Source organism: Rhincodon typus, chromosome 5, assembly GCF_021869965.1.
Source record: "Rhincodon typus isolate 14 chromosome 5, sRhiTyp1.1, whole genome shotgun sequence".
NCBI lineage: Eukaryota > Metazoa > Chordata > Chondrichthyes > Orectolobiformes > Rhincodontidae > Rhincodon > Rhincodon typus.
Genome location: NC_063336.1, coordinates 54,128,372 through 54,153,980, shown reverse-complemented (window position 1 = coordinate 54,153,980; position 25,609 = coordinate 54,128,372). Strand labels below are relative to the sequence as shown.

Here is a 25,609-nt window from a genome sequence, read left to right as displayed (position 1 = left end):
TGGTGGTGGGGTTGGATTGCAGATGGCGGAAGTGTCGGAAGGTGATGAACATTGAGATCCTTCAGAAGCGTTTCTCCCTGCAACTCCTGAAACACACACTCGCAGCAATGCGCAGGCATCTCCTGGCACTACAATCAAGCCTACCCCAGCTCAGAGCCTCCCTCTCCCAGGCCTGCAAAGACCTCTCCTGTTTTTCATTCTTTGTAGGATCCACAATCTGAACTCACAATTCTATTCAGCTTTATTGGAAACAAAAACCGTAAGTACAGTAAACTTACTGGTGCCTACCACCCAAAACGGGCTTCCTCCACCTCCCAAATCCCCAACCCTACCCAGGACCTTCCCCACAATGTGCCCGCCACCATTGGCCATGTGGCCACTGTCGGAGAACCCACGGATGACGTCACATCCTCCGCCGCCGGGCACACCACTTCAGGGACAGCTAATGCCATCGACACCGCTGCTGATGCCACCGCCTCCATTTCCAAGGCCAACACCATAGACACTGAGGACGCACCTACCGTCACCGCTGCTGCCGCCTCCTACCCCGCTCCACCCACCGCCGACGCAGCTTCGCCCACTGCCGACGCTGATGCAACTCCGCCCACCGCCAACGCCGATGCAACTCCACCCACCCCCAATGCCGACACAACTCCGCCCACCACCGACGCCGATGCAACTCTGCTCACAACCGCCGACGCAACTCCACCCACAGACGATGCCGCACGGCCCACCACTGACGCCGACATCTCTCCGCCCACTGCCTCCACAGCCAGCAGCTCCAGAGGAGACAGTAGCACCCAGCCCTGCCAAGTCTTCACCATCCCCCTAGACGTCCCCTTCACTGAGGACGAATGGACAATCCTCAGTAAAGGGCTCACCTTTGTCCCCCTCCACCCACACATCAACGAATACCAGTCACGTTTAGACATTGAGCAGTTTTTCTGCCACCTCTGCCTCCACGCTTACTTCTTCAACCGTGAACCTAACCCTCCCTTTACTGACTACTTCTCCCACCTCCAACACACCCCCTCCTCCTGGACACCACCCCAAGGCCTCCTACCCTCCCTCGACCTCTTCATTTCCAACTGCCATCGAGACATCAATCGCCTCAACCTCTCCACCCCTCTCACCCACTCCAACCTCTCCCCCGCCGAACGTGCAGCCCTCCGCTCCCTCCGCTCCAATCCCAACCTCACTATAAAACCCGCGGACAAGGGAGGCGCAGTTGTAGTATGGCGCACTGACCTCTACATCGCCGAGGCCAGGCGCCAACTCTCCGACACCTCCTCCTACCGCCCCCTTGATCATGACCCCACCCCCAACCACCAAACCATCATCTCCCAAACCATCCACAACCTCTTCACCTCAGGTGACCTTCCACCCACAGCCTCCAACCTCATCGTTCCCCAACCCCGCACTGCCCACTTCTATCTCCTTCCCAAAATGCACAAACCTGAATGCCCTGGTCGACCCATTGTCTCTGCCTGCTCCTGCCCCACCGAACTGATCTCCAACTATCTAGACTCCATTTTCTCCCCCTTGGTCCAGGAACTCCCTACCTACGTCCGTGACACCACCCACACCCTCCACCTCCTTCAGAACTTCCAATTCCCCGGTCCCCAACACCTCATCTTTACCACGGACGTCCAGTCCCTATACATCTGCATTCCCCATGCAGATGGCCTAAAGGCCCTTCGCTTCTTCCTGTCCCACAGGCCCAACCAGTCCCCCTCCACTGACACCCTCATCCGCTTAGCCGAACTCGTCCTCACCCTCAACAACTTCTCTTTCAATTCCTCCCACTTCCTACAGACAAAGGGGGTGGCCATGGGTACCCGCATGGGCCCAAGCTATGCCTGCCTCTTTGTAGGTTACGTGGAACAATCCCTCTTCCGTACCTACACTGGCCCTAAACCCCACCTCTTCCTCCGTTACATTGATGACTGTATCGGCGCTGCCTCGTGCTCCCACGAGGAGCTCGAACAGTTTATCCACTTCACCAACACCTTCCACCCCAACCTTAAGTTCACCTGGACCATCTCCAATACCTCTCTCTCCTTCTTGGACCTCTCCGTTTCCATCTCTGGCAATCACCTAGAAACCGATATCCATTTCAAGCCCACCGACTCCCACAGCTACCTAGAATACACCTCCTCCCACCCACCTTCCTGCAAAAATGCCATCCCCTATTCCCAATTCCTTTGCCTCCGCCGCATCTGCTCCCAGGATGAGGCATTCCACTCCCGTACATCTCAGATGTCCTCATTTTTCAAGGACTGCAAATTCCCCTCCTCAGTGGTCGAGAACTCCCTCGATCATGTCTCTCGCTTTTCCCGCAACTCATCCCTCACAGCCCCTCCCCGCAATAACAACCAAAACAGAATCTCCCTCGTCCTCACGTACCACCCCACCAACCTTCGGTTCCAACGCATCATCCTCTGACACTTCCGCCATTTGCAATCCGACCCCACCACCAAAGATATTTTTCCCTCCCCACCCTTATCTGCTTTCCGGAGGGACCACTCTCTCCGGGACTCCCTTGTCCGCTCCACACTCCCCTCCAGCCCCACCACACCCGGCACTTTTCCCTGCAACCGCAGGAATTGCTACACCTGCCCCTACACCTCCTCCCTCAACCCCATCCCAGGCCCCAAGAAGACTTTCCACATCAAGCAGATGTTCACCTGCACATCTGCTAATTTGGTATACTGCATCTGCTGTTCCCGTTGTGGCCTCCTCTACATCGGTGAAACCAAATGGAGACTTGGGGACCACTTTGCCGACACCTACACTCGGTTCGCACTAAACAACTGCACCTCCCAGTCGGGAACCATTTCAACTCCCCCTCCCATTCCTCATGCAACATGTCCATCCTGGGCCTCCTGCAGTGCCACAACGATGCTACCCAAAGTTTGCAGGAACAGCAACTCATATTCTGCTTGGGAAGCCTGCCGCCCAATGGTATCAATGTGGACTTCACAAGTTTCAAAATCTCCCCTTCCCCTACCGCATCCCAAAACCAGCCCAGCTCATCCCCGCCTCCCTAATCTGTCCTTCCTCCCATCCCAAGCCCCACCCCCATCTCCTACCTACTAACCTCATCCCGCCCCCTTGCCCCGTCCGTCCTCCCTGGACTGGCCTATCTCCTCCCTACCTCCCCACCTACACTCACCTCTACTGGCTCCATCCCCGCCTCTTTGACGTGTCTGTCTCCTCTCCACCTATCTTCTCCTCTATCCATCTTCTATCCGCCTCCCCCTCTCTCCCTATTTATTTCCGAACCCCCTTCCCCTCTCCCATTTCTGAAGAAGGGTCTCGGCCCGAAACGTCAGCCTTCTTGCTCCTCTGATGCTGCTTGGCCTGCTGTGTTCATCCAGCTCTACACCTTGTTACCTCTATATTCAGTAGTGGTTTGGTTACTTATGTTTTTCCATGTATGACCAATAAAGAATTTCCTAACTTCCATAACCTCATTCCCATATTTCTTTTATATTATTTCTTTGTTAACATGATATGGTAAAGTCAGCATTTATTGTCCATCTCAAATCGCCTGTGAAAAGTTGGTAATGAGTCAGAAACAATCTACCTAAATGCAAGTAAATGACTCCCTGGAACATTTCCGCAGGCAGTTAAGAGTCAATCACTTTTCTGTGGTTTTGCAGTCACTAAAAGGCCAGATTGTATATGAACATTAGGCTTCCTTCCTTAAAAGGGCATTAATGAACCAAGTGGGTTTAGATGACAGTCCAGTGATTCATGATCACTGTTATTGCCACTGCTTTTCATAAGTTCCAGATTTCTTTAATTAAGTAGATTTGAATTCTCCAACTTCTGTGATATTCTGTAAACTCATGTCTCCAGCCCGGCAATGGAACCATTACTTTATTGAAAAGAATTTAATTTTAAACATACAATTATACACTTGGAACCTCTCAGAACTTCATTTGAAAATAGATTATTTTAGTGGTCAATTTAAGACTGAAGAAATAATAGAATTTGAATTCAAAGTATTTGAAATTCCAGTAACAGGCCCATATCATTGCATGTTGTAAATTCTGATATCACATCATTTTAGAAAGTTTAAGTTTCTTTCTAAGTATGGAAGTATACCAAAGAGGAGCTGTACGATAACCATCCAACCGTCCTGTACCTGAGTCACCAGCTGAGCTCACTGCCTTCTTGAATGCAGTCCCATCTTCAGCAGAGGCACTTATATTCTGAGGCCAGCCTTTCAAAAATTCACCCATATCATTGACAGCCTGCAGAACCATTTTAGCAGTGTCCTTTGCTTCTTCTGCAATTAGTTTTGATTGGTTCAACCGGTTCCTATTACCTGAAATATTTACATGTGTTAAGAATTGCATTAATATCTACAGATTTTCCATCATAATGGAACTTAGATAGATCCTTGACAAGAGTTGCACTTACTCTTGCCTCAAACATGTATCCTGTGGTCTGTTCGCTCTGCTCTCAGAGACATAATCAAATAGAAATTACAATCCACTCATTAATACCAACCATGAAAAGTGAGTTAATTGAATTCTGTTTCTTGATATAATTAAATTATATTTCAAAATTACTGATGCCTATTTAGTTCTGGAATAACCTTCCATAAACCTAATATCTTGATTAGTTTTTATTTATATTTTATTCATCAAACGTAAATCTAATCAAATGTTGTCATTAGCAGTGACATTCGTAGATACTGAGTAAGAAAACTGTCAAAATTGGGAATTGGATAATAAAAACCAAGAAACAGAAGTAGGGTTAAGCCTCCCAATCTTTTGATAAGGTGATGGCTGATCTGACTGCAATCAAACCTTCACTTTTCTGCCTGCCTTCCTTAATCCTTGACTCTCTTGTTGATTAAAAATATGTCTAACGTAATCTTGAATATATTCTGCTCTGTGGGGCAGAGATTTCCAAAGATTAATGGCCTTCAGAGAAAAAAAAAATCTCCTCATCACGATCTCAAACAGAATAGCTCTTACTTTCAGTCTCTAGTTCTAGGTTCCCCATAAGACGAAATATCATTTCAGCATCTACCCTATCAAACCTACACAGATTGTGATATGTTTTAGTAAGACCACCTTTTATTTTCCTCAAGTAAATGCCAAACCTGTTTAGCTTTTCATAAGACTTCATTCCAGAAATCAGCCTAGTGAGCAGTTAGTCTGTAGTTTTTGTGCCATTACTAAATTTGGGTTCAAGGCAGGCTGGACAAGGAGAATGCAAAGTCAAGAAATCTCTTCAAACTTAGGCTTTGAACAATTTCTAATGCAAGGGTAGCCATCCTTAAGTGGCAAAACCATAACCACATACCCACAAATGCCCTGTGAAGACTTCTCTACTCCATCCTGCTTGCAATAAAGTCCCATTAATGTGAGGGTGAGGCTAAATGGTATGTTAAAAATTGGAGTTTTGAAGATTTTTTTTAATATTGGCAGGTAATAGATAAGACAGAGGGAATTAGAGAAATCTGAGAGAATAGGACTAAAGTAAATAAACAATTCATCATCAGTGGAGCAAATGGAACCAGTCAGTTTCCTGGTGTTACTGTAGTAGAAGCAGAAGCATATGCATTGGAATAAAACAGAGGTCAATGACAATAAAGGAAGTTGAGAAATAAAGTTGAGACAACAGAGGCATTAAAATAATATTCTTAAATCATATGAATTCATCCAGAAAAATTATTTCATCCTTGAAGGAATTGTATATTATAAGAAAAAAAGGTGTGCCAAATACTAACTGACTTACTCTGTCTTTGACCTGTGGTTTTATTTCATTCTTTAGGCACTGGTTCAATATCAAAAATACAATAATGAAATGGGGAGATAGGAACTCTTAGTCTGATAGTGAGACCATCTGAAAGAGATTGTTTGTCCCAGTGAAGATGGCTATCAGTTGAAGTTAAAAGTAACTATTGCAAAACTTTATCAAAATGATACACGTTGTGTAAGGGCTTTAGGACCCTGGAGCTACCTTATGATGATGTAATGTGCTACTTCCCACATAGCATAAGAAAGTGTGAAAAGTGTGAAGTAGATTGAGTTAGATCTCAAGAGAGTAGAGCACATAGATAACAGTCTCCTAATAATGGAACAATAGGATCAGGGCCCAGATTGTCTCAGATTACTTTGTATTGTTGTTTGTAGTGCAATATGTAGAATTCTACAGAAGTACAAGTTTGTAGAGATTTCTTGACTTTGCATTCCCCTGACCAGCCTATCTTGAACCCAAACTTGGCCATGGCACAAAAACTACAGACAAAAGAATACCAACTGTTGCTGAGACACATCACGTACCGAACAGTATCAACACAGAAGATTCTGACCTGGCTTCACAATCTGAGCCCAGCCACAGTCAATCTCCCTAATCCTAACTGTTTTGAAAGATTAAAGTTGCAAGATGAACGAAAATATTGTTGTACCTTAATGAAAATTTGCAGAAGTACTTACTTGGCTCAATCAATGCCAACTGGTTTACAGCATTTTGTAAACGGTTTACTGTATAATTTTTCTTGCCAATTACTGCATCCACATGGCGCCTGGTATCCTGAAAAGCAGTCTCATGATCTGAAGGAAATTAGCAAAACAGACTAAGGTGACATCAAATTCACAGTGGAACGTAAAGTTAACAAAGAGGCATATTAAAGTAAATCAATTCACAGCACATATTGAAGTGAATAAATATAATCTAATCACTATTATGGAGACATGGTTGCAGGGTAAAAAGAATTGGGCTCTGAATATTAAGGGGTATATGACAGTAAGATGAGTAGGAAGCTATGTAAAGGCAGAGGGATTGCATTCCTAATCAATGATGATATTGGTGCAAAAATTAGAGATGACCTTATTTCAAGAGATCAGGATGTAGGGTCAGTCTGGGTGGAGTTGAAAAAAGGCAGGAGAAAGAAGTTAAAAATCGAAAGAACTGCAGATGCTGTAAATCAGGAACAAAAACAGAAATTGCTGGAAAAGCTCAGCAGGTCTAGCAGCATCTGTGAAGAAAAAATCAGAGGTAACGTTTCGGGCCTGGTGACCCTTCCTCAGAACGGAAAGAAGTTACTAATGGGAGTGATGCACAGACTTCCAAATAGTGACATTAAGGGTAAATATAATGTAGAAAGAAGAAATATTGGGTGTTTGAGATAAAGGGACTGCAACTATCATCGGGGACTTCAAACTATATATAAACTTGAAAAGTCAGATTGGTATTACAGGTCTTGATGAGGGGTTTTTTGAATGCTTTCGAGATAGCTTCTTATAGTAGCACATTCTAAAACAAACCAGAGAGCAAAGTATACTTGGCTTGGTAATGTGTAATGTTACAGGGTTAATTAATAACCTTAAAAGTTAAAAAAAAAGCACTTCTATATAGCAATAATCATAAAATTATTGAATGTTACATCAAGTTTGAAAGATAGACAAGTGGGTCTAAGACTAGGATTTTAAACTTAAATGAGGGCACCTGTGGGCATGAAAGCTGGGCTAGATACTGGGAATGAATGATTTAAATGCTGTCTAACCAGCACTGCTGACTCACTAACTGAAAAACTCATGCAGACATTGCAAATGAAACATGATGGTGGTATTCTTTTAATAGCTGATTAATGATAGCTTTGGAGAAGAATGCACAAGCCATGTATTCTTTTCCAGTAACTGACTGAGGAGCAGGGAGGGCAATCAATTTGAAATATACCGCAGGACTTTTAAATTCACTGAGCTCGCTGAAGTTGAACATAATACAGCAGAAGCGCACTGATTCAAATCAAATCTTTGTGAAGACTGCATTCCCAACTAAGGCAAGTAGATCATGCATTCTCACAAATCGATTTTATCAAAGAGCTGCATCAACTATTCAGGTTCAACAGACAAATCAAAGTTTAAATTAATATTGACTAGAGCCACAAGCAATTCATTAGATTTTACTCGCAGAGATAATTATGGTTCAGGCACATGTCTTGGCAAATTCAAACTCAATGTTGTTGAAGATCTTTTCTCAATCTATTTTTTGCATAGCATACTTACATTCTAAGTGGATTTTTTTTTGTCTAAATACAAATGTAAACTTGAATCAAAGTTTTTGAACATATAGCTTTCAGACTTAAATCCTGTGCCCAAAATAATCAACAGATGAAACATAGAACGCAGATGCAGAAGTAATGAAATTTAGGGTTTTATAGCTTCTACAAGATCTGGTTGTATAATTTTCTTCTGCCCATTCAAGGAAGAGCACCTATTTCAGAAAAGGCTTGAAATGGGGAAAGTTAAATCCTCTTCAAGGAGTTCTCGTTTGTCTCCAGGCTGGAACCAGCTGGGCTGCTGTGCCAAGTGAAGGCAGGTACCTTGGCAGAAGGGGCTTCACTTTGTGTGTGAACAACTTATATCAGAACTCATGGCACTCATACTTGAAGTGTGCACCTAATGATGGAGATGGATTTTTTTTGATTTGCATATTTTAAGATAGTAAATTTACTAATCCCTTACAAGCCACAAGCCTTAAATATTGTCAAAGCACATTGTGTATTATTGAAATAGTCTGCTGAAGGATGCAGTGGTGGACTTTAATCCTCCAGAATAGACATGAGTAGGCTGTGAATAGAGGATGTCAAAATTTCCAAACAGTGAAACTAGACGTGAAGCTGTCTTTCACACATTCACTTCCAGTTTTAATGCAGATGGGTTGAGTGGCAGCCAATTAACCCACTCTTGAAAGGTCATTCAGCTATTTAAATATGTTAATAAGGCAATGTGACTAGAATAACTGCACAGAGGCCAGTATCCTGTCACCAAGTCACCCTTTATTTACATGTGCACACTACACTGGGTCTGGCCAGCCAGCTCGGAGTCAGTCCCCTGAACTGAGGAGATTCTAAATCCCATGTTTATATTGGTCAGCCAGGGCTTCTTGATTGGCTCAGTCTAACAACCCCTATCAAGCACCTCCTAGTCAACAAGATCCATTTGGTTCCAGTCACGACAGTGACTCAAATTTTGGGAGACATTTAGATTCAATATCTGCCAGAAGGGTTTCCAGGAAACTTGATGTTTTATCTCTTACTTTAAGCCAGAAGTGGAGAACCACTGCCGAATTCTGAGATGCAGAGGGATGTAGGTGTTTGAATACATGAGTCACAAAAGCTTAGTACAGCTGTAAAATAGTACCACAGTAATATACTGAGATAGTTAATGGAATGCTTTCCTTTACTAAAAATGAATTAATGCTTAAACAGGGCATTGGTGAAACTAAATCTCAAACACAGTGAGCAGTTTTGGGCTCCTTATTCAGGAAAGGATTTAAATGTATTGGTGGTGATTCAGAGGAGTTTTACCAGATTGATATCTGGAAAGAGTGGATTGTTTTATCATGAGGAAAGGTTGGACTGGTTGAACTTGTTTTCATTAGAATTTAGAAGAATGAGGGTGACTTGATTGAATAACATAGGGTCCTTAATGATCTTGACACAGGAATATGGAAATTATGTTTCCTTTTGTGCATCAGTCCACACCTGGGGGTCACTGTTTTAACATTACGGGTTATCCTTTTTGGACAGGGATTCAGTGAACTTTTCTCTCTCAGAAGGTTGTGTGATTTTGGAATTCTTTGCCTCAGAAGATGGTGGAGGTGGAATCATTGAATATTTTTAAGGTGAAGGCGATTAGGCTTTTGTTAGGCAACAGAATCAAGCATTATCTGGAATAGATGGGAATGTGGAATTCAAAACATAACATGATCATATTGAATGGCAGAGCAGGCACAAGGGGCTGAATGGCCTACCCCTGCACCTAATTCATGTGTTTCTATGTTTGTATGCTACCTGCACATTGAGCTACAGTCTGGGGTATCTCTGGGCTGTAGCTGTCTGCACATAAACTGTCCCTGAGGCCATTTGCTCCCTATCTATAAGTAAAGTCTTCACTCCTTAAGGATTGTAACACTCCTCCATTTATATCTGTGCACAATGAGTTCTTAAATACTACTGCCCCGGGTAGTCTCTTCAAATACTCATTCTAGACTGGTGTTTTCTTTTCTACTGACATAATTTGTTCTTTTACATCATCATGATTTTACAAAAGTTTCATTATACTACATTGAGCAACTGAAAAAGCTTTCAATAACTCTTATTGACAACCTGCTCTTCAGCGTGTCTGCTAGTCAGGAAATGTAAAGTAACAATTCAAGTTTTGTCATTAAATTCAACTGGGCATTCACACAACCACATCTACTGGCTGCTACAAGCCGATATCCCACCTCAATGCAAGTATTGGGACCCTGTGGTCTGTGCGATAACTCTTGCAGGACAATTAGGCTACCTAATTAATAAAGTAAGACAGCTTCTCAATGCACTTCAGATTTATATTACTTCAACGGTGCAGTTTTCTTCAGATTCAAAGTTGTCTGAAATAAGGGTATTCCCTTCGATATCTGAATTAACAAACTGCAAAGTTTCAATGTAGGCAGGGGCGAGGTAGCTCTCATACCCAAAGACTTTGAATTTATTTTTTAATCTGCTTCATGTGTAATTAAACTATAACATTCTTATCAGCTCTTGTCAAACATGAACAATTTAACCAATGTTTGTATATCCTGTTACTTTTCGAGAGAGCTACTAATTCTGGCCAGTTGGGCACCTACCATTTAGAGATCATTTAACTGTGATATTTAGTCAATTGGTGAAGAAAAATACAAAGTTAAACGTAAGCCTTGAGTTTAATATTGTGCCCATGTGGGCTGAACAGGAAATCTCTGAAGAAGTCAATGAGAACTCTTGGGTTTTATTTAAAAAGAGATAAACTGTTCCCTACCTAAAATGATAGTGGGAATCTATAAGAAGGGGAGGGGTAGGGTGGAGGGAGAAGGTGCTAACAACAGATACTGATGGTAGGCAGGACCAATACAAGGGTTCCTTATTAGGCTTGAAAGACCACTCCCACTATGGTTGATTATACTTACTGTCCTTCATGGCTTCATCTTGTTTCCTCACTTTCTTCAAAAGCACCTCACTGTTGTTTCTGAGCCACGTGTTCTGTGTTTGAATTCCTTCCACAGCCTACAACCAAAAACATGGTCAAAACACTCAGTAGTATTCCTTATTTGAATAAGGAAGTTTACGATCAATCAATTAGTCTCAACTCTCACATAAAGTTCACACCATAAGTGTTTGCTATCTTATTAGATACCAAATGACTGTATTTTCCTTCTTGCAATTTTGTTTCAGCAAACTGGACCTTCTGCATAACTGGAACTCTGACCCATGTGCTTGGGCTGGATTTTGTGACACATCCACAGTAGGCTTTTGGTAGACTTCCAAGAGGGAGAAATACAGTGGGGCAGAGGATACCTGGCAGCGTAACCGTGGGAACACATTATAATGGATTGGAAAGAATTGGTTGCAGAAAAGCCCAAAATTGACAAGAACAGCCTGCAGGCCTCAGCACAGAGACTGAAAGCAGTCAGGCCTTGGTTTAAAGTCGCAATTAAAAATTGGTAGGTTCAAAACTGCACTGAAGTTTTAGATATGACATGCTAAAATCTCTGGATAAGATTTGAATGGTGCAAGTGGTGCTACTGATTGTAGGGTGATGACTTTTTTACAATATAATACTGTTCATAAAATAATGTGCCACAACATCAGAGACATTTAGAGAAACTTTGACCCAGATCTTTCAACAGCATGATGGTCATTGCTGAAATGCAGACTGGAATTGGAATCATGTGGAAGTCCCAATGCAGTTAATTTTGCAGAATTGCCCTGGAAGTTGAAACTTCTGACGGTACATTTCCCCGGCAATCCTCTAAAAAAAGTGCGCAATTCTTAGTTAGAGTCAGAGCGTTCGGAATGTTCTGACTTAACAACCTTTATAATTAAAGAGGGGAAGATGAAGAATTAAACCCTGCTCTAATTCCTGGTTAACATTAAAATGGATCTCCCCGCCACTCGATATACCACAGACCCAACACCCCGATTACACTCCTTAATACCCACAGATACCTGACTCAAACACCTCACTTCTCCCCCAAAACATTCTCTTCTCAATGGCTTCGCAGATACATGACATTCCCTAATTTGACCCCTCAAGAATACACAATACCCGTGGAACTGAGCCCCCAACCAGAACTGCCTGAATAGATCCCTACACTCACCTGACCAGACCTAACCACTTCAATCTAAACTCAACCTCATCCACTTACATACCACCAATGCCCACATACCATCCTAGCCAGCAGCCATAAAAACAGAAGTTGCTGGAAAAGCTCAGCAACCAGCCTCCACCACCTCCTCTGTCAGCTCATTACATACATGCACCACCCTTTATGTGAAAAAAAATCTTTCCCCTCTCAACTTAAACCTATGCCCTCTAGTTTTCGATTCCCCTACCCCCAGGCAAAAGACCGCAGCTATTCACCGTAGCCATATCCCTCATGATTTTATAAACCTCTATAAGGTTACCCCTCAGCCTCCAACGCTCCAGGGAAAAAAATATCCCAGCCTACTCAGCCTCTCCCTATAGTTCAAACACTCCAATCCCGGCAACATCCTTTCTAAACCCTTTCAGGTTTAACAGCATCTTTTTTACATTTGGGAGACCAGAACTGAATGTAAAAGTGACCTCACCAATGTCCTGTACAGCTGCAACTCCGATATGCAATGCACTGACCAATGAAGGCAAGCGTGCCAAATGCCTTCTTCACCACCTTGTCTACCTGTGACTCCACTTTCAAGGAAACATGCACCTGCACCTCTAGGTCCCTTTGTTAGGCACCACTCCCACAGCCTTAACATTGACTGTATAAGTCCTGACCTGGTGTGCCTTACCAAAATGCAACACCTTATAACTAATTTAGTTTTGTTTGGTTTCTTGAACAGTTGCTCAAATTTTCTCCTTCTGAAAAAACTAATAGGTCAGCTGTCACTCTTGTAAAGAAAGCATCATATAGACACAATACATTGAAGCATGTGGACCAGGACTGTGTATCAAGACAAAACCAATACAAAATCACCAGACAGACTTGTCAGCAGATGATACACTCATAGACAAAATATCTTGGTCATTTTTTTTCATGTGCCTTCCAATAACCCATCACATTCAATGCAATTTTATATATTTACTCCTTCCTGGTTGCCACTGTGCAGTATTAGCTGGTCAGCTGTACATAGTTGTATAAAGAAGTCTTAAATTATTTAGTTATTAATCACTTTCATATCATTGGCTACAGCTACAGCAGCATAAGAAGACTATACAGTTTAACACTGACCTTCCAAGTGTAATCTCACTATTCTAAGCTATAGCCCATTAATATTGAGCACCTTATTTAAATATGATGCAATGCATTCCTTTCATTCATTATTTGGTCTGTTAAAACTTTATCATGGTGCTTTGCATTTGTAGATTCCTTTTGATATGTGACATCCAACCTAATGCTCATTGTAAGTGATTTCCTCATTTTTGGCTGAAATGTACTGGTCGCTCATCTACATCTACAGCTCCAGCCTTGTGTACTGCAAAAGCCCTATGGCTGGATGGTTGGTTTGCAATGGAGAGTTTTGCCAATTGTGTGGGTTCAATTTCCACAATGGCTGAGGGCCCTTCTTCTCAACCTCTCACATCTCCTGAGGAGCAGTGACCCTGACATTAAACAACCATGTAATCTGTTTCTAATCAGAAAGCAGCCTATTGTCTGGTAGGATTATGGTGACTTTACCCTTAATTGCAGAAGCACTGTATCCACATCAACTCTGTCTGGCCAAGCCTCTACTTACTGGCACAGGAATTCTTGTTAGACCAAAAGTGGTGTCATCATATGAGACAGACACTGATACCCATTTACTACAAGCAAAAGAGAATCATGACCTGCACTCAACCTATGGCTGGCGGAGGCCTATTGTAAAAACACTGCCACTTTGTCCTTCTGAACTGTGCAGTGTGATTTCTCTATGCGCTACATTCTCAACCTTGGTATCTAGATCCTTACCAATGAAGAGCTGAGTTTGTGCTTAACAGTGGTTGTGATGGGAATACTATGAACTGTATTGCGAAGTGCTGGTTTGCTCAATGATAGCAGTTACAATAGCACCTTTCCATTTCTAAGAAAGTAGCCTGCTCCAATTATTGATTTTCAGTTCGTTAAATGATTACCTTTCATGTTACAAGGAGGAAAACTTACTTCAAAGTGATAATGTACTGTCTCAAATAAGCAGTTACAAGGATTACTTTCATTGATCAATACACTCTGTAACATTATTGTAGTCAATACCTACATGATATGGATATTAATATTTTAATGGATGTCTCCAGCTTCATCATTCCAACTCTATTGACACTTTTTCTAATTCACAATTTCAGAAGTGGTGTCTTTAGAAAGTTTTCTGAAATATTTTGTGTCTCATTTTTTTGTCTTGAAAGCAGGAAAAATAGTATAACTATTGAAAATGCTAGGCCAATGATAATGTCAAACAGTTACATAATTCTAGAGACAAGCTAAATAACTCAAGCTTAAGAATGCATGGATACATATTCCTTGTGTTTAACCTCTGCTGGGAATAGTGGCTGTGCATTTAGCAAATATAAGTAGTTTAAATATTCCAAGAGTCACCATTCACAAAACCCACACATTGAGGTGTTTGAATCTAAGTAGCTAGCGCTGCAGCTTGGTATATTGTATCAGGAAAGATGGAAACTTGCTTTGCTGACTATGCTGGCTTGTTTTAGCATGTCACTTTCATCTGTTAGTGCTTTCTAATTTCACTAGTTTATTTTCAAGCATGTAGTGCCTCTGGTAAACTGGATGTGGATGATGATTACTCATCTTTCCCACAGTTTGTCCTTTTAGTCCCGTACTGTGCAGGCATTTTATTAACTCTCCTTTGAATGTCTTTTATCTGCTTCTTTGGTTGCAGTAATAGCTGACCTTAGCTTCCACTGCTGTTCAAGGTCCAAATGCCTCATCATGCACAATGCTGCTTTGCGTTATTAATGTGACTTCCCACTAGAAGGCACACTGTATAATAAAGCATACTGTTTAAAGTATTGATTCATATTAATGAAAGTAGATGTAAGACAGCACTCTGTGGGGCCTTTGAAAGCCAACAGACATGATCAGTCAAAACTTGACAGCAAACCAATAATCTAAAATATTGACTATTTTCAATGCACATCAATCCACTTTATAATTGTAAAGTTCATGACATTCTGAAATCATATGCCAATTCTAACAGACCCAGCATTGCTCCACTGTCAAGCACCTTCTGGAGTAGCCCAAGACATCCTTACTTGTTCTAGCCTACATGTGATTTTAGACCCAGGGAAATGTGGCTGACTCTTAAATGCTCTCTGAAATGTCCTATCTAGCCACTCAGTTCAAGAGCAGTTCAGGATGGATAACAAATAATGGCCTTGCCAGCAAGGTTCACATCCCATGCAAGAATTTTTTTTAAAAACTGATACCTTGCAACTAAATTAAGCTGTGAATCAGCTTCTGTGTAATTTTGCAGTTTGATTTTTTTCTTCTATAAACACTGATACAAATCAATCCAAACGTCATACTAGTGCTAAAATAAATGCTACAAGGAAAATATAATGTTGATTTAAAATGTAAACAAATCTGTATGCAAATTAATAAGCTGTTTAAATGTTTCCAGTAGGTTCAGTAACTAATCCTACAATGGAGCACATCAATGACCAACCAGCAATGCCCATGTTCCTCAATTAAATGAATACATAAATAAATAACTTGGCAATTTCATTCAGAGACAACATAAATGGCTAGTGTGAAGCATAAATATTCCACTGACCAAGAAATAACTGGAATCATGCTAACTTACACTACATGCAATATTTGATATACCCATACCTACAGAAGGTGAATTCTATTCCTGACTGTTCTTTACTGTCAACAGAATAACATTTACTTTTATTTAATAAAAATGTAGTTAGGCCAAATATGAATGTCAATGGTGTTACTGAGGTGTCGGAAACTTCTGTTTCACAGTAGATTGCACAAAATAAAATGGACACTTACGTCCTCAGCTCTCTGTGCAGCGTTGAGTAAAGTGGTTGCATTCTTCTCAGCCTCTGCTACATATTGGACAATATTGTCGTAGACATTTGAAGCATTTATAGCTTTCTGGACAATACCATTTGCATCAATACTCTTCAAAATACTATGAAAAGAACAAAATCATTTCTTACTTATGTGATAACACAAAGACCTGACTTTAATTATCATTTACTGTGTGGGAGCAATGGGGTAAGGTGATAGAATAGGTACATAGGGCATTCCTATCTCAAACATTTTACTTGCATAAATTCAGGCACAAGTTAGCTAGTCTGTTCCAGGGAAGTTGGGACCTAAATGAAATGGCGGGATTGTGTCTTGACAATTGCAGGGACAAATGTATTAATTTAACCTCAGGCTGATTCAGGCTAGCACAGTCAACCACACTGTGCAGGATCTGGGCTACAAGAATTCTGGTCAAGTTTGTTTTTACATTTTTTCAAGGGCCAAGAAGAGTATTATTAGAACTACAAACTCTGAGATCTAGTTTCAGACATCTACATCTCAGAGTCCACAGACATTAATACACCCTTCTTGCTTCACTTTCATGACTTTCATAATCACTTTCATAATCATTTGACATAATAATACATGAAGATATATCATCAACTGTTGCCATATAAATTAGTGCAAACCATAGCAATGTTAGCCCTGAACCCATCAGCATTTTTCTGATCTTGCTCTCCATATGTTCAGGACACAGTGTTGTAAACGGCCGTTCCATTTCACTTCTACACTGTATACATGAGTGCTGTGGGTGTTAGTTCAAACCATTCAAGGATTCTTATTTGGGTAGACAAGCTAAAATTGATACGAGAATGGCATTTTGACATTAAGTGGAAAAACTTCAAGGGTTGCAGCTTATAGTACACATCTGTATCATATTCAGTACTGCGATAGCTACTTTGCGTTGAGAATGTTCTTGAAAGAGTTACGTCTGGTCATAGTCAGATCCAACTTGTGCCAATGCACTGATCTTAGTTGTCTTAAGGATAGCTCGCAGCAGAATATTAAATCTTTTTTTGTTCCCAGTAATATCCTTTTCAGACTCTCAAACCCAGAGAAATACTATCATCTTTACTCTTTAATTTCTTACTTAACTGACTCAATCCAATTTTCCCTCTTGGACTGCTGAATCAGACTTCTTTCCCAATTCTGAAGGCATGGGTTCCTTTTCAAGGTGTGACGGCCAGAAGACACCTACATTCTCTCACAACCTAGAGATTCTAAACCTAACAAAGATCCTGTTTCCAGGAAGAAACTGCTCTTCTGAACTGCAAGCCTGATTCTTCTGTTAGGATAAAACTGAAACCTGACTCTTCTGAACCAAAGATAATAAGGTGGAGAGCTGGATGAACACAGCAGGCCAAGCAGCATAGAGGAGCAAGAAATCTGAAGAAGGGTCTAGACCCGAAACGTCAGCTTTCCTCCTCCTCTGATACTGCTTGGCCTGCTGTGTTCATCCAGCTCTACACCTTGTTATCTCAGATTCAACAGCATCGGCAGTTCCTACTATCTCTTCTGAAACAAACTTTTGTTTATTCACTCGTGAGACGTTGGTGTTGTTGACTGAGCCAGCTTTTATTGCCCATCTTGTAGCAGCCCTTGAAAATGTGTTGGTGAGCTACCTTCTTGAAGCACTGCGTGTCCCCTGAACATTTCTGTAGGCCATAATCTCACAATGTTAACACTCAAATAAAAGCAAAATACTGTGGATGCTGGAATTTCAGAATACAAACAAAACTGCTGGAGAAACTCAGCAGCATTTGCAGAGAGAGAAACCAAATTAATCTTTTGAGTCTGGTATGACTCTTCTTCCTACTGGAATTGAAACATTAACTCTATTTCTTTCTCCACAGATGCTGCCAGACCTGCTGAGTTTCTCTACTGCTTCCTGTTTTTATTTCACAATGTTATTAGGTGATCAATTAAATCTAAAGGTATTGGGTAGCCACTTACTAAATCACATGAATTCCTGAAAATAATGCATTTGGCTTACTTTTCCAAATGCTCTTCTGACCTCTTTAAAATAGGTTCTCTTCACAGAACTTAAACCAATACCTAGCTGCCCCTATTTTAAAAGATCAAATTCCAAATTCAAATCCAAAATGTATAATATACATTATACACTTTTATCATGTGGTGAATAACATCCTGTATTATGGGATCAAAAAGGCAACAGATCCTATAGCAAAAAAAAAGGAGCTCCCTTGAGAACAAAGGCAGGGGAGGACTATAATTAAATATTAGGTCATTGAGAGTTTGGTACATCTACGCTGCACAATCACCGGAAGAAATCAACAGACACATCACAAAAGCTGCAGTTATTATTTCCAAGTTGTGTAACTGAGAACACCAAACAGTGAGTGAAACAGGAGGCTGGAAGAACACAGCAGGCTAGGCAGCATCTGGAGGAAAGGAGCAGTCAATGTTTCAGGTATTACCTTTCACTGACTTCTCCTTTCCTGCAGATGCTGCCTGGCCTGCTATGTTCTTCCAGCCTCCTGTTTGCCTACCCTGGTTTCCAGCATCTGCAGTGTTTTTGTTTCTAAACGTGGAGTGAAGCCTCTTTCTATTCCTCTATAGTGATGACAACAGTGAAATAATGACTTGGCAGGAGAAGAAAAGGCTTCCACATTTGGTGCCTCAACCAACTCAAAGGTCCATTAGCACAGAGTCATCACTATAAAGCCAACACTGTCTGCTCCATTTTCACCAGATAAATAATGACTGTATAACCAAAATATTTTTGTACAGTGAACTAGTCATTGGATCATGACCTGATTGCCTTCAATATCTTCACTATATGAACACCTGATAGTGAGAAATGAAGGTGACAGGCATTAACAGATTGACCTCTGGAGGCTGACTGTTTGGAAAACATACGGAGAAATTGAATGCTCAAATGGACAAGGAAAGGGCCCAGAGAAAATAAAGGCCAATGAAGCCTGCACCCTTTCAGTCAACTGTCTTCAGTGGCACCAAATGAAGTAGTGGCTGCCATGCTACAGTGAGTGGCATATACACTTAGTGATCTTCAAAACAGAGTTGACCACCAAGGCAAAAACTATCTTTAAAGATAGAAAGATGCTAAGATAAGTCTAAATCTTCCAACTGATACCTCCCCAAGAAGTTACAATACAAATTAACCATCAAGATGCAATTCAACATTGTACAATTGTGTCTCGTGAAACTGCAGTCTAGTTAAAGATGCGTGACTTCATAGCATGTAAAACTTGATATATTCTTCACCCTGTGTTAGGACTCTAGAATGCAAAATGTATGTTTATCAATGTGTCATTTAACTCATATCCTTTCTTTGTTTCTTCCATTGTTTGTTTCATTGCAGCTCTAAGCAATATTGTTGTTAACCTTGCAATTTTGTTATGTAGAGACTGGATGGTGCGACTTACTTGGCCAATTCTAATGCAAGCTTGCGAAGCTGTTCAGCATAGTCTAGAGCTCGGAGAACCAGGGGCTTGTCATATGTAGAGAGATTAGTCAGTTTATCCCTCAGTAGGTTTTGAGCACCATCTATTGAGGCATGGAATGTAGACAAGTTCTGCCGTTTAAAAAAAAGGAAGTTAGATATTTTAAAAATTCCTCTCGATAAAATCTGAAACTTTGTAAGTACTTCTTAACATTTAATACGTCAATCTGAAATTATTAAGGAGTTAAGTATTTTCTGATCAAGACGACAAAGAAGCAACCAGCCTTTAAAAATATCTCAATGTCTGAACACTTCCTCTCTATTGAGAACTCTGAGCTGTCCACATCCAATGCTCAGAAGTGAACAGCTTTAACAGACAGAAAAAATGGCACAAGTATGCCACAAAATCTTAAAGCTGAGGTGCCATTTGCTAGTGATTATTTATAAAGCAGGTGACAGTTGGAAATCCACCCTTAAGCAGGTAATACCAGTGACTGCAATGAAGGGTTCTTGTTTTCAAGCCTAACTAATTTCCTGACAATTTGCTTTAACTCTTAAAATCACATTTTCTTCATCATTTCTTAGTTGTAACATCTGTGTAATTTAGAAATAGTGAGCAGGGCGCCAGTGATTTTATAGCATGCGCTGGTGATGGGAAGGACAATGGACAAAGATTTTCATCACTTATATCCTTCTCACTCATTCACTAAATATAATTTAAACAAGTCTAACAACTAGTCTACCTAGAAGATTTCAGTATTGACAATGCTTGCATGAAATATTTCCTGAAATGTTTCCTAACCTTATCTTTCACCACTGCTAACTAACCTTATTCTTGCCTTATCTTGGCTTAACTCTGAAATCATCTTTTACATATCATATTTTGAATGTAGTTATCTGGCTTTAAAATAATATTCTTCTGTATTTATATGGGGACACAGCGTCACTGGACTGGTAATCCAGAACCTCAGCTAATGCTCAAACAAAGGCAAAATGCATGCTGGAGAGATATTTCTCTACCTACAGATAGAGCCAGAAGAGCTGAGTTTCTCCAGCATTCTCTGTGTTTGTCTCAGGTTAATGCTAATGGATTCAAATCCCACCATGGCAGATGGTGAAATTTTTTTTAAAAATTGTAATTTTGTTTTAAAAGCTAGCTTAATGGTGACTGTATAACCACTACTGATTGTCATAAAAGAAAACCTATCTAATGTCCATCAGGAAAAGAAATCTGTCACCCTTACCCAGTCTGGCCTATATGTGACTCCACACTTACAACAATGTGGTTGATGCTTAACTGCCCTACACAGCTAATCAGTTCAAGGGCAATTAGGGATGGGCAAAAAATGCCAGCATTTCCAGTGACATGCAAATCCCATGTAAGAATAAAAGAAAGTGGTAACAGTGAAGTTTTATTATTATAACTGGAAATGGCTTTATCCCAAAATTCGAGTACTTTAATCATAATATCTCATTCATTAATGACTTTTAATAACAATTTAACAATTTTAAATTACTAAAAAATGTTAAGAAATTATACAAAACCATTTGCTAGTTATATTGTTGAACAGTGATCAGTAATCATCAAAAGCAGTAGGTAATAATAAGTAATCTTCAAGTTCAAAAATAGAGATTATCAAAAGCTTTTGAAAAGTGCCGATGAGTTTTTTGAGCCTAAAATTAAAATGTAATTTTAAGAGACTCTTCAAAGGTCTGCAAACAAGTGCAATTAGTTGAACCTCCCAATGATGATTATTTCAATCTGGTGGGTGCGGCTAGTTTTGTTGACAGGGTCTGCTTTCAGTTTCAGTACAATATATTTTAAATTCACACTAGATTATGGAAACTCAACTTACATGGATCAAAATTATGCTTAACACTTTGAAAGTGCTTGGCCAGTTTCAGTAGAATTGTGCATCATAGAGGATGCTTATTTTAAATTCAGTTTCATCCATATTATCACCACTGGCAATGCCATTGTGGCTAGACAGACATTGAGCTGATGTTAAAAAGTAAAATGCAGACAACATGAAGGCCAAGATGTAGTTATGAAAATTGAAATTGCAAGTTTTCAATGTTTCCACCCAATTTATTCCAACCTCCCTAGTTTTCACACAGTCTCATAGAAGTACTTTTTTCTTATGTTTGCATCATACACCTGTTACTAACTTTTTAATAAATAATATTAACAGGAGAAATCTTTCTTGTGAATATTTTTATAAACTGTAAACATTTCGCAGTCCAGTTATTGGCTTACACACTCACTGATTATTAACCAGTTATTAAAGTTTGTCTTGCCTTACCGTAATCTTATTTTCTAGTTCGGATATAGCAATTTCCGTGTCTATCAAGCCATTACTAGCCATTTGAAGGGTCATATTAACAGCAGCAAAATGTTTGTTTAATACTTTTTGTAGTCTCTGTGGAAGGAAACAAAAATGCTGAGAAAATTTGCAGGAGAGAAAGCTTTAGTTTACGAAATGTTCCAAACAATTTTATAAATGCATTTATGTTACTTCCTTCATGGATTCCCTGGTAATGTAGTACCAAATTTTCTGCCAAAGTAATCTGCAATGTCGCAAAGCTTGACTCCTGAACCAACGGCAGGATCAGAACTCAAAAGTACAGTTCAACATATTGCCTGTACAACCTAACATTATAAAAGAAATGGCTGATTGGAAACTTGGATTGTGCTTTCATTTTGTTTATGTCCTTGATATCTTAAACGAACTCAGGTCATCACCAATACTTAGGGTGCATTAATGAATAATTTAATCTTGGATTTTAACTTCCTGATACAGTTATTTTCAATAACTCCTCTAGATGATTCATATTTGCTGAAATATAATTTGCAAACAGAAAAATCATGTGGATGAAAAAATAATTTATTAAATGAATCTAAATCCAATCTTTTTGCCTGCAGAGTAGGGTAAATTCACCCAATGCCCACACTCCATGGTCAGTGTAAGATTGGTGTACTTAGCCCTATGTCTTTAAATTCATCAACTAGAATAGATATGAGCATGGTGCCATCTGACTCATGTCTTCTTTGCCTACACATGGAAGATTGTGCATCTAAACCTTTGTATGTTAAAAGTGTATGCTAAACTCAACTTTTTTTCAATGAACCCTCATTATTTCAAAGCAATATGGTGGACGCAGGAAATCTCAATCAAAGCGGAAAGTGCGGCAGGTCTGGAAGTATCATTGGAGAGAGAAAGAATGTTTCAATTCCATCATAACTTTTCTCTGGAACTGAAGGAATCACACTGGACTGGAAAGATTAGCTATTTCTCTATCCACAGATGCTGCCAGAACCGCTGGGATTTTCTAGTGCTTTCTGCTTTTAGTAACCCTCATTATTTATCTCAGTCTTTCTCCTTAAGGCCACTGTATGCACAGAAATAAATATTGTATCAACTGGTAATTCAGGCAGATCAGATTTGCATTTTGTAATATGTAATAAATTGGAGGTCTATTTTGGACCAAAAGCATTCCTGTATCGGTTCACCTCTTTTCTTTGGTAACCCTTGATGTTATTTTCATTCTTCTCCTCTGTCTCCTGAACAGTCTTGATTGCATCTTCAAGTGCTTCCTTCAGATCCAAGATATCATTATTGTATTTGGTAATATTGTCCTGTATTTTACGAATTGAGTCATTAGCTTCCATCAGCTTATTATAAAACCCATGAACACGATTTAACACTGAAAAGTAATTAAATGTTGAACACTGTCAGATTGGTATTTCAAAATCCTCAAACATGTACAAATTAGGACTTTTGAAGTGTGAAGGAGTAGGAAACTAGAAATATATTATGAATTGGCTAAAAATTAGCACATAGTTGATTTCAAATACTGCACTTACACATAGAATCCCTACAGTGCTGAAAGAGGCCATTCATCCCAACAAGGTTGCAATGACCAAACAGCATCCCAAACAGACCCAGACCTCCATCCTATCCCCATTGCCCTAGATGGCTAACCCACCTAGACTGCACACTACAGGGGAATTTACCATGGTCAATCCACATCTTTGGACTGTGGGAGAAAATGGGAGGAAGCCCACACAGACACAGGAAGAATCTGCAGATTCTACACAGTCCTCCAAGACTGGAATCGAACCTGGGTCCCTAGCACTGTGAGGTAGCAGTGCTAACCACTGAGTCACCGCACTATCCTTGTACTACATGCAAAACAAATTGATTCTCTGGACTGAAGACACACTTCTGAAGAGAATGTGTGTACTTAGTTGTTGGAAAAGTACTTTTAGCTAATTCATACAATGTGATGGGCTTTACCATTGTGAAGGGTTTTGTGGTTTCAAATTTTGTATTTTTTAGATGGACCCCAACCAATATAGTATACCAGGAAATTAAACATTAAGGGCACTGACTCTCCCATTTGCTAAGAAAATGAAACCTGAAACTGCTACTGAGAAACAAAAATTATATGGAGACCAAAAAGACAGTGATAAATCTTGGTCCAGTAGAACTTGATATGTCCAATGATGCAGTACAGGCAAGATGAAAATAACAGAAGCTAGATCCAGAATCTGAGAATAATTTAATATACAGTTTCTGCAGCTGTTTTGATTACTTGAAGATAATATTGTTGGATCTTTGTGACTGAAACTAGGCTAAGGAAGTTCTGAAAACTTGTGCCATTTGTGCTGAAGACCATGCTATGGATCTCCAGATTGATTGTATACTGCTGTCTGCTGGGGATCAGGTTAGTTCCCATGGGGAGAAGCTGAATTACTTTCTGAGAAAGACATAATTTTGACTGACATTTATAATTGAGATTGATGAATGAATTGTTAAACTAATTTTGAGTTTTATATGTCATTTAGTATCTAATTTATAGTTCATAATTAACCGTAATTTACTCTGAATCTTTGTGTAACCTATATTGATTCTGCATCTTAGAGTATTGATAGCTAACATTTACTTTTTATGAGCCATGGAATCTGTGGCTTCATTCTGTCTTAAATTACAGGGATTTTTGATGTCTACTTTTCTAAAAAAAATGTCATTGGACTTTACCAAGATCTTAAGACCATATATTTGAACGAATGCTTCATTCTCTGTGCAGAGTAGGAATATTAATGTAAATTATTAAAACATACAATTCCGGGCTTTTGCTCTTTCTTCTTCAGCCAATGGTTTTTGGTCAGAAAAGTCTCGGTTTCTCAGCTCATCCAACATCTGGTTCGCCTCATGAAAGTTTTTGCTAATTTCCTCAGCTGATAGTTCTTCTTCTTTTCCATATTTATTTAGGCCTTCAATAATATCTGCAAAACATAATTAGATAACACCTTAGCAAAACGCAAACCTTGTCAACTGGCTAACTTCGACAACACTGCAGTGTGGTTTACTTGAATGTAGAAATGGATAGTTATAGGCAATATAGATTGCAGAGTCGTTGGGCTTCAGTTTCTTTGTCATTCCACATCACAATCTGATTTTACAATTTTCTGAATGCAGCCTTGATCTAATAATTATAAACAGATTCAATGTGTACAGCATCCGTGAATAAAAAAGGAGAAATATGTTTCTAATAGTTTCTAACTAAATTACCAGTATTGACCTAATGTGAAAGGCAAACGATGCACAAGGCTTCTTTGTGTCAGACTTGAACATCTCAAGTCTATAAAGTTTGAGTATTTGTGAAATTATATCTAGAAACTGGAAACTTGATTAACCCATATTTCTAAACTACCAAGGAATACAAAGCATACATCTGCAGCATATGACTCTCAGAACTGCAAAGTGTGTTAAACACTAAACTGGAAGAGACTAAACTTTTATTATTCATGGGATCTGTAGTTTGGGCCTTGGGTTTGAAAAATGCTGTCGAAAGACCTCTGATGAATTTCTGCAGCGCATCTTGCAGATGGTACAAACAGCACATACTCTGTTTGCAGATGTGGTGCCAACCAAGCAGGCTGCTTTGTCATGGATGGTGTCAAAGTGTCTTGAGTGCTATTGGAACTGCACTCTTCAGGCAAGTGGGGAGTATTCCTTCACAATTTTGATGTGTGCCTTACAGATATTGGACAGGATTTAAAAAGTCAGGAGGTGATTTACTTCCTGCAGATCCCCTAACCTCTGATCTGCT

The 25,609-nt window shown here is 40.0% G+C and overlaps 1 protein-coding gene across 1 annotated transcript in view; it reads right to left on the bottom strand.

Annotated features, from left to right (window-relative positions):
* lama4 (laminin, alpha 4) overlaps positions 1 to 25,609 on the bottom strand; it is a 161,510-nt gene that overhangs the window by 61,197 nt on the left and 74,704 nt on the right. Inside the window, exons 12-19 of the mRNA XM_048597028.1 lie at positions 24,618 to 24,782; positions 23,004 to 23,197; positions 21,796 to 21,912; positions 19,476 to 19,624; positions 16,027 to 16,168; positions 10,960 to 11,056; positions 6,462 to 6,578; positions 4,154 to 4,336 (exon numbers count right to left, since the gene is read on the bottom strand). Coding sequence (XP_048452985.1) covers positions 4,154 to 4,336; positions 6,462 to 6,578; positions 10,960 to 11,056; positions 16,027 to 16,168; positions 19,476 to 19,624; positions 21,796 to 21,912; positions 23,004 to 23,197; positions 24,618 to 24,782 — 1,164 coding nt within the window. The remainder of the gene's footprint in view (positions 1 to 4,153; positions 4,337 to 6,461; positions 6,579 to 10,959; positions 11,057 to 16,026; positions 16,169 to 19,475; positions 19,625 to 21,795; positions 21,913 to 23,003; positions 23,198 to 24,617; positions 24,783 to 25,609) is intronic.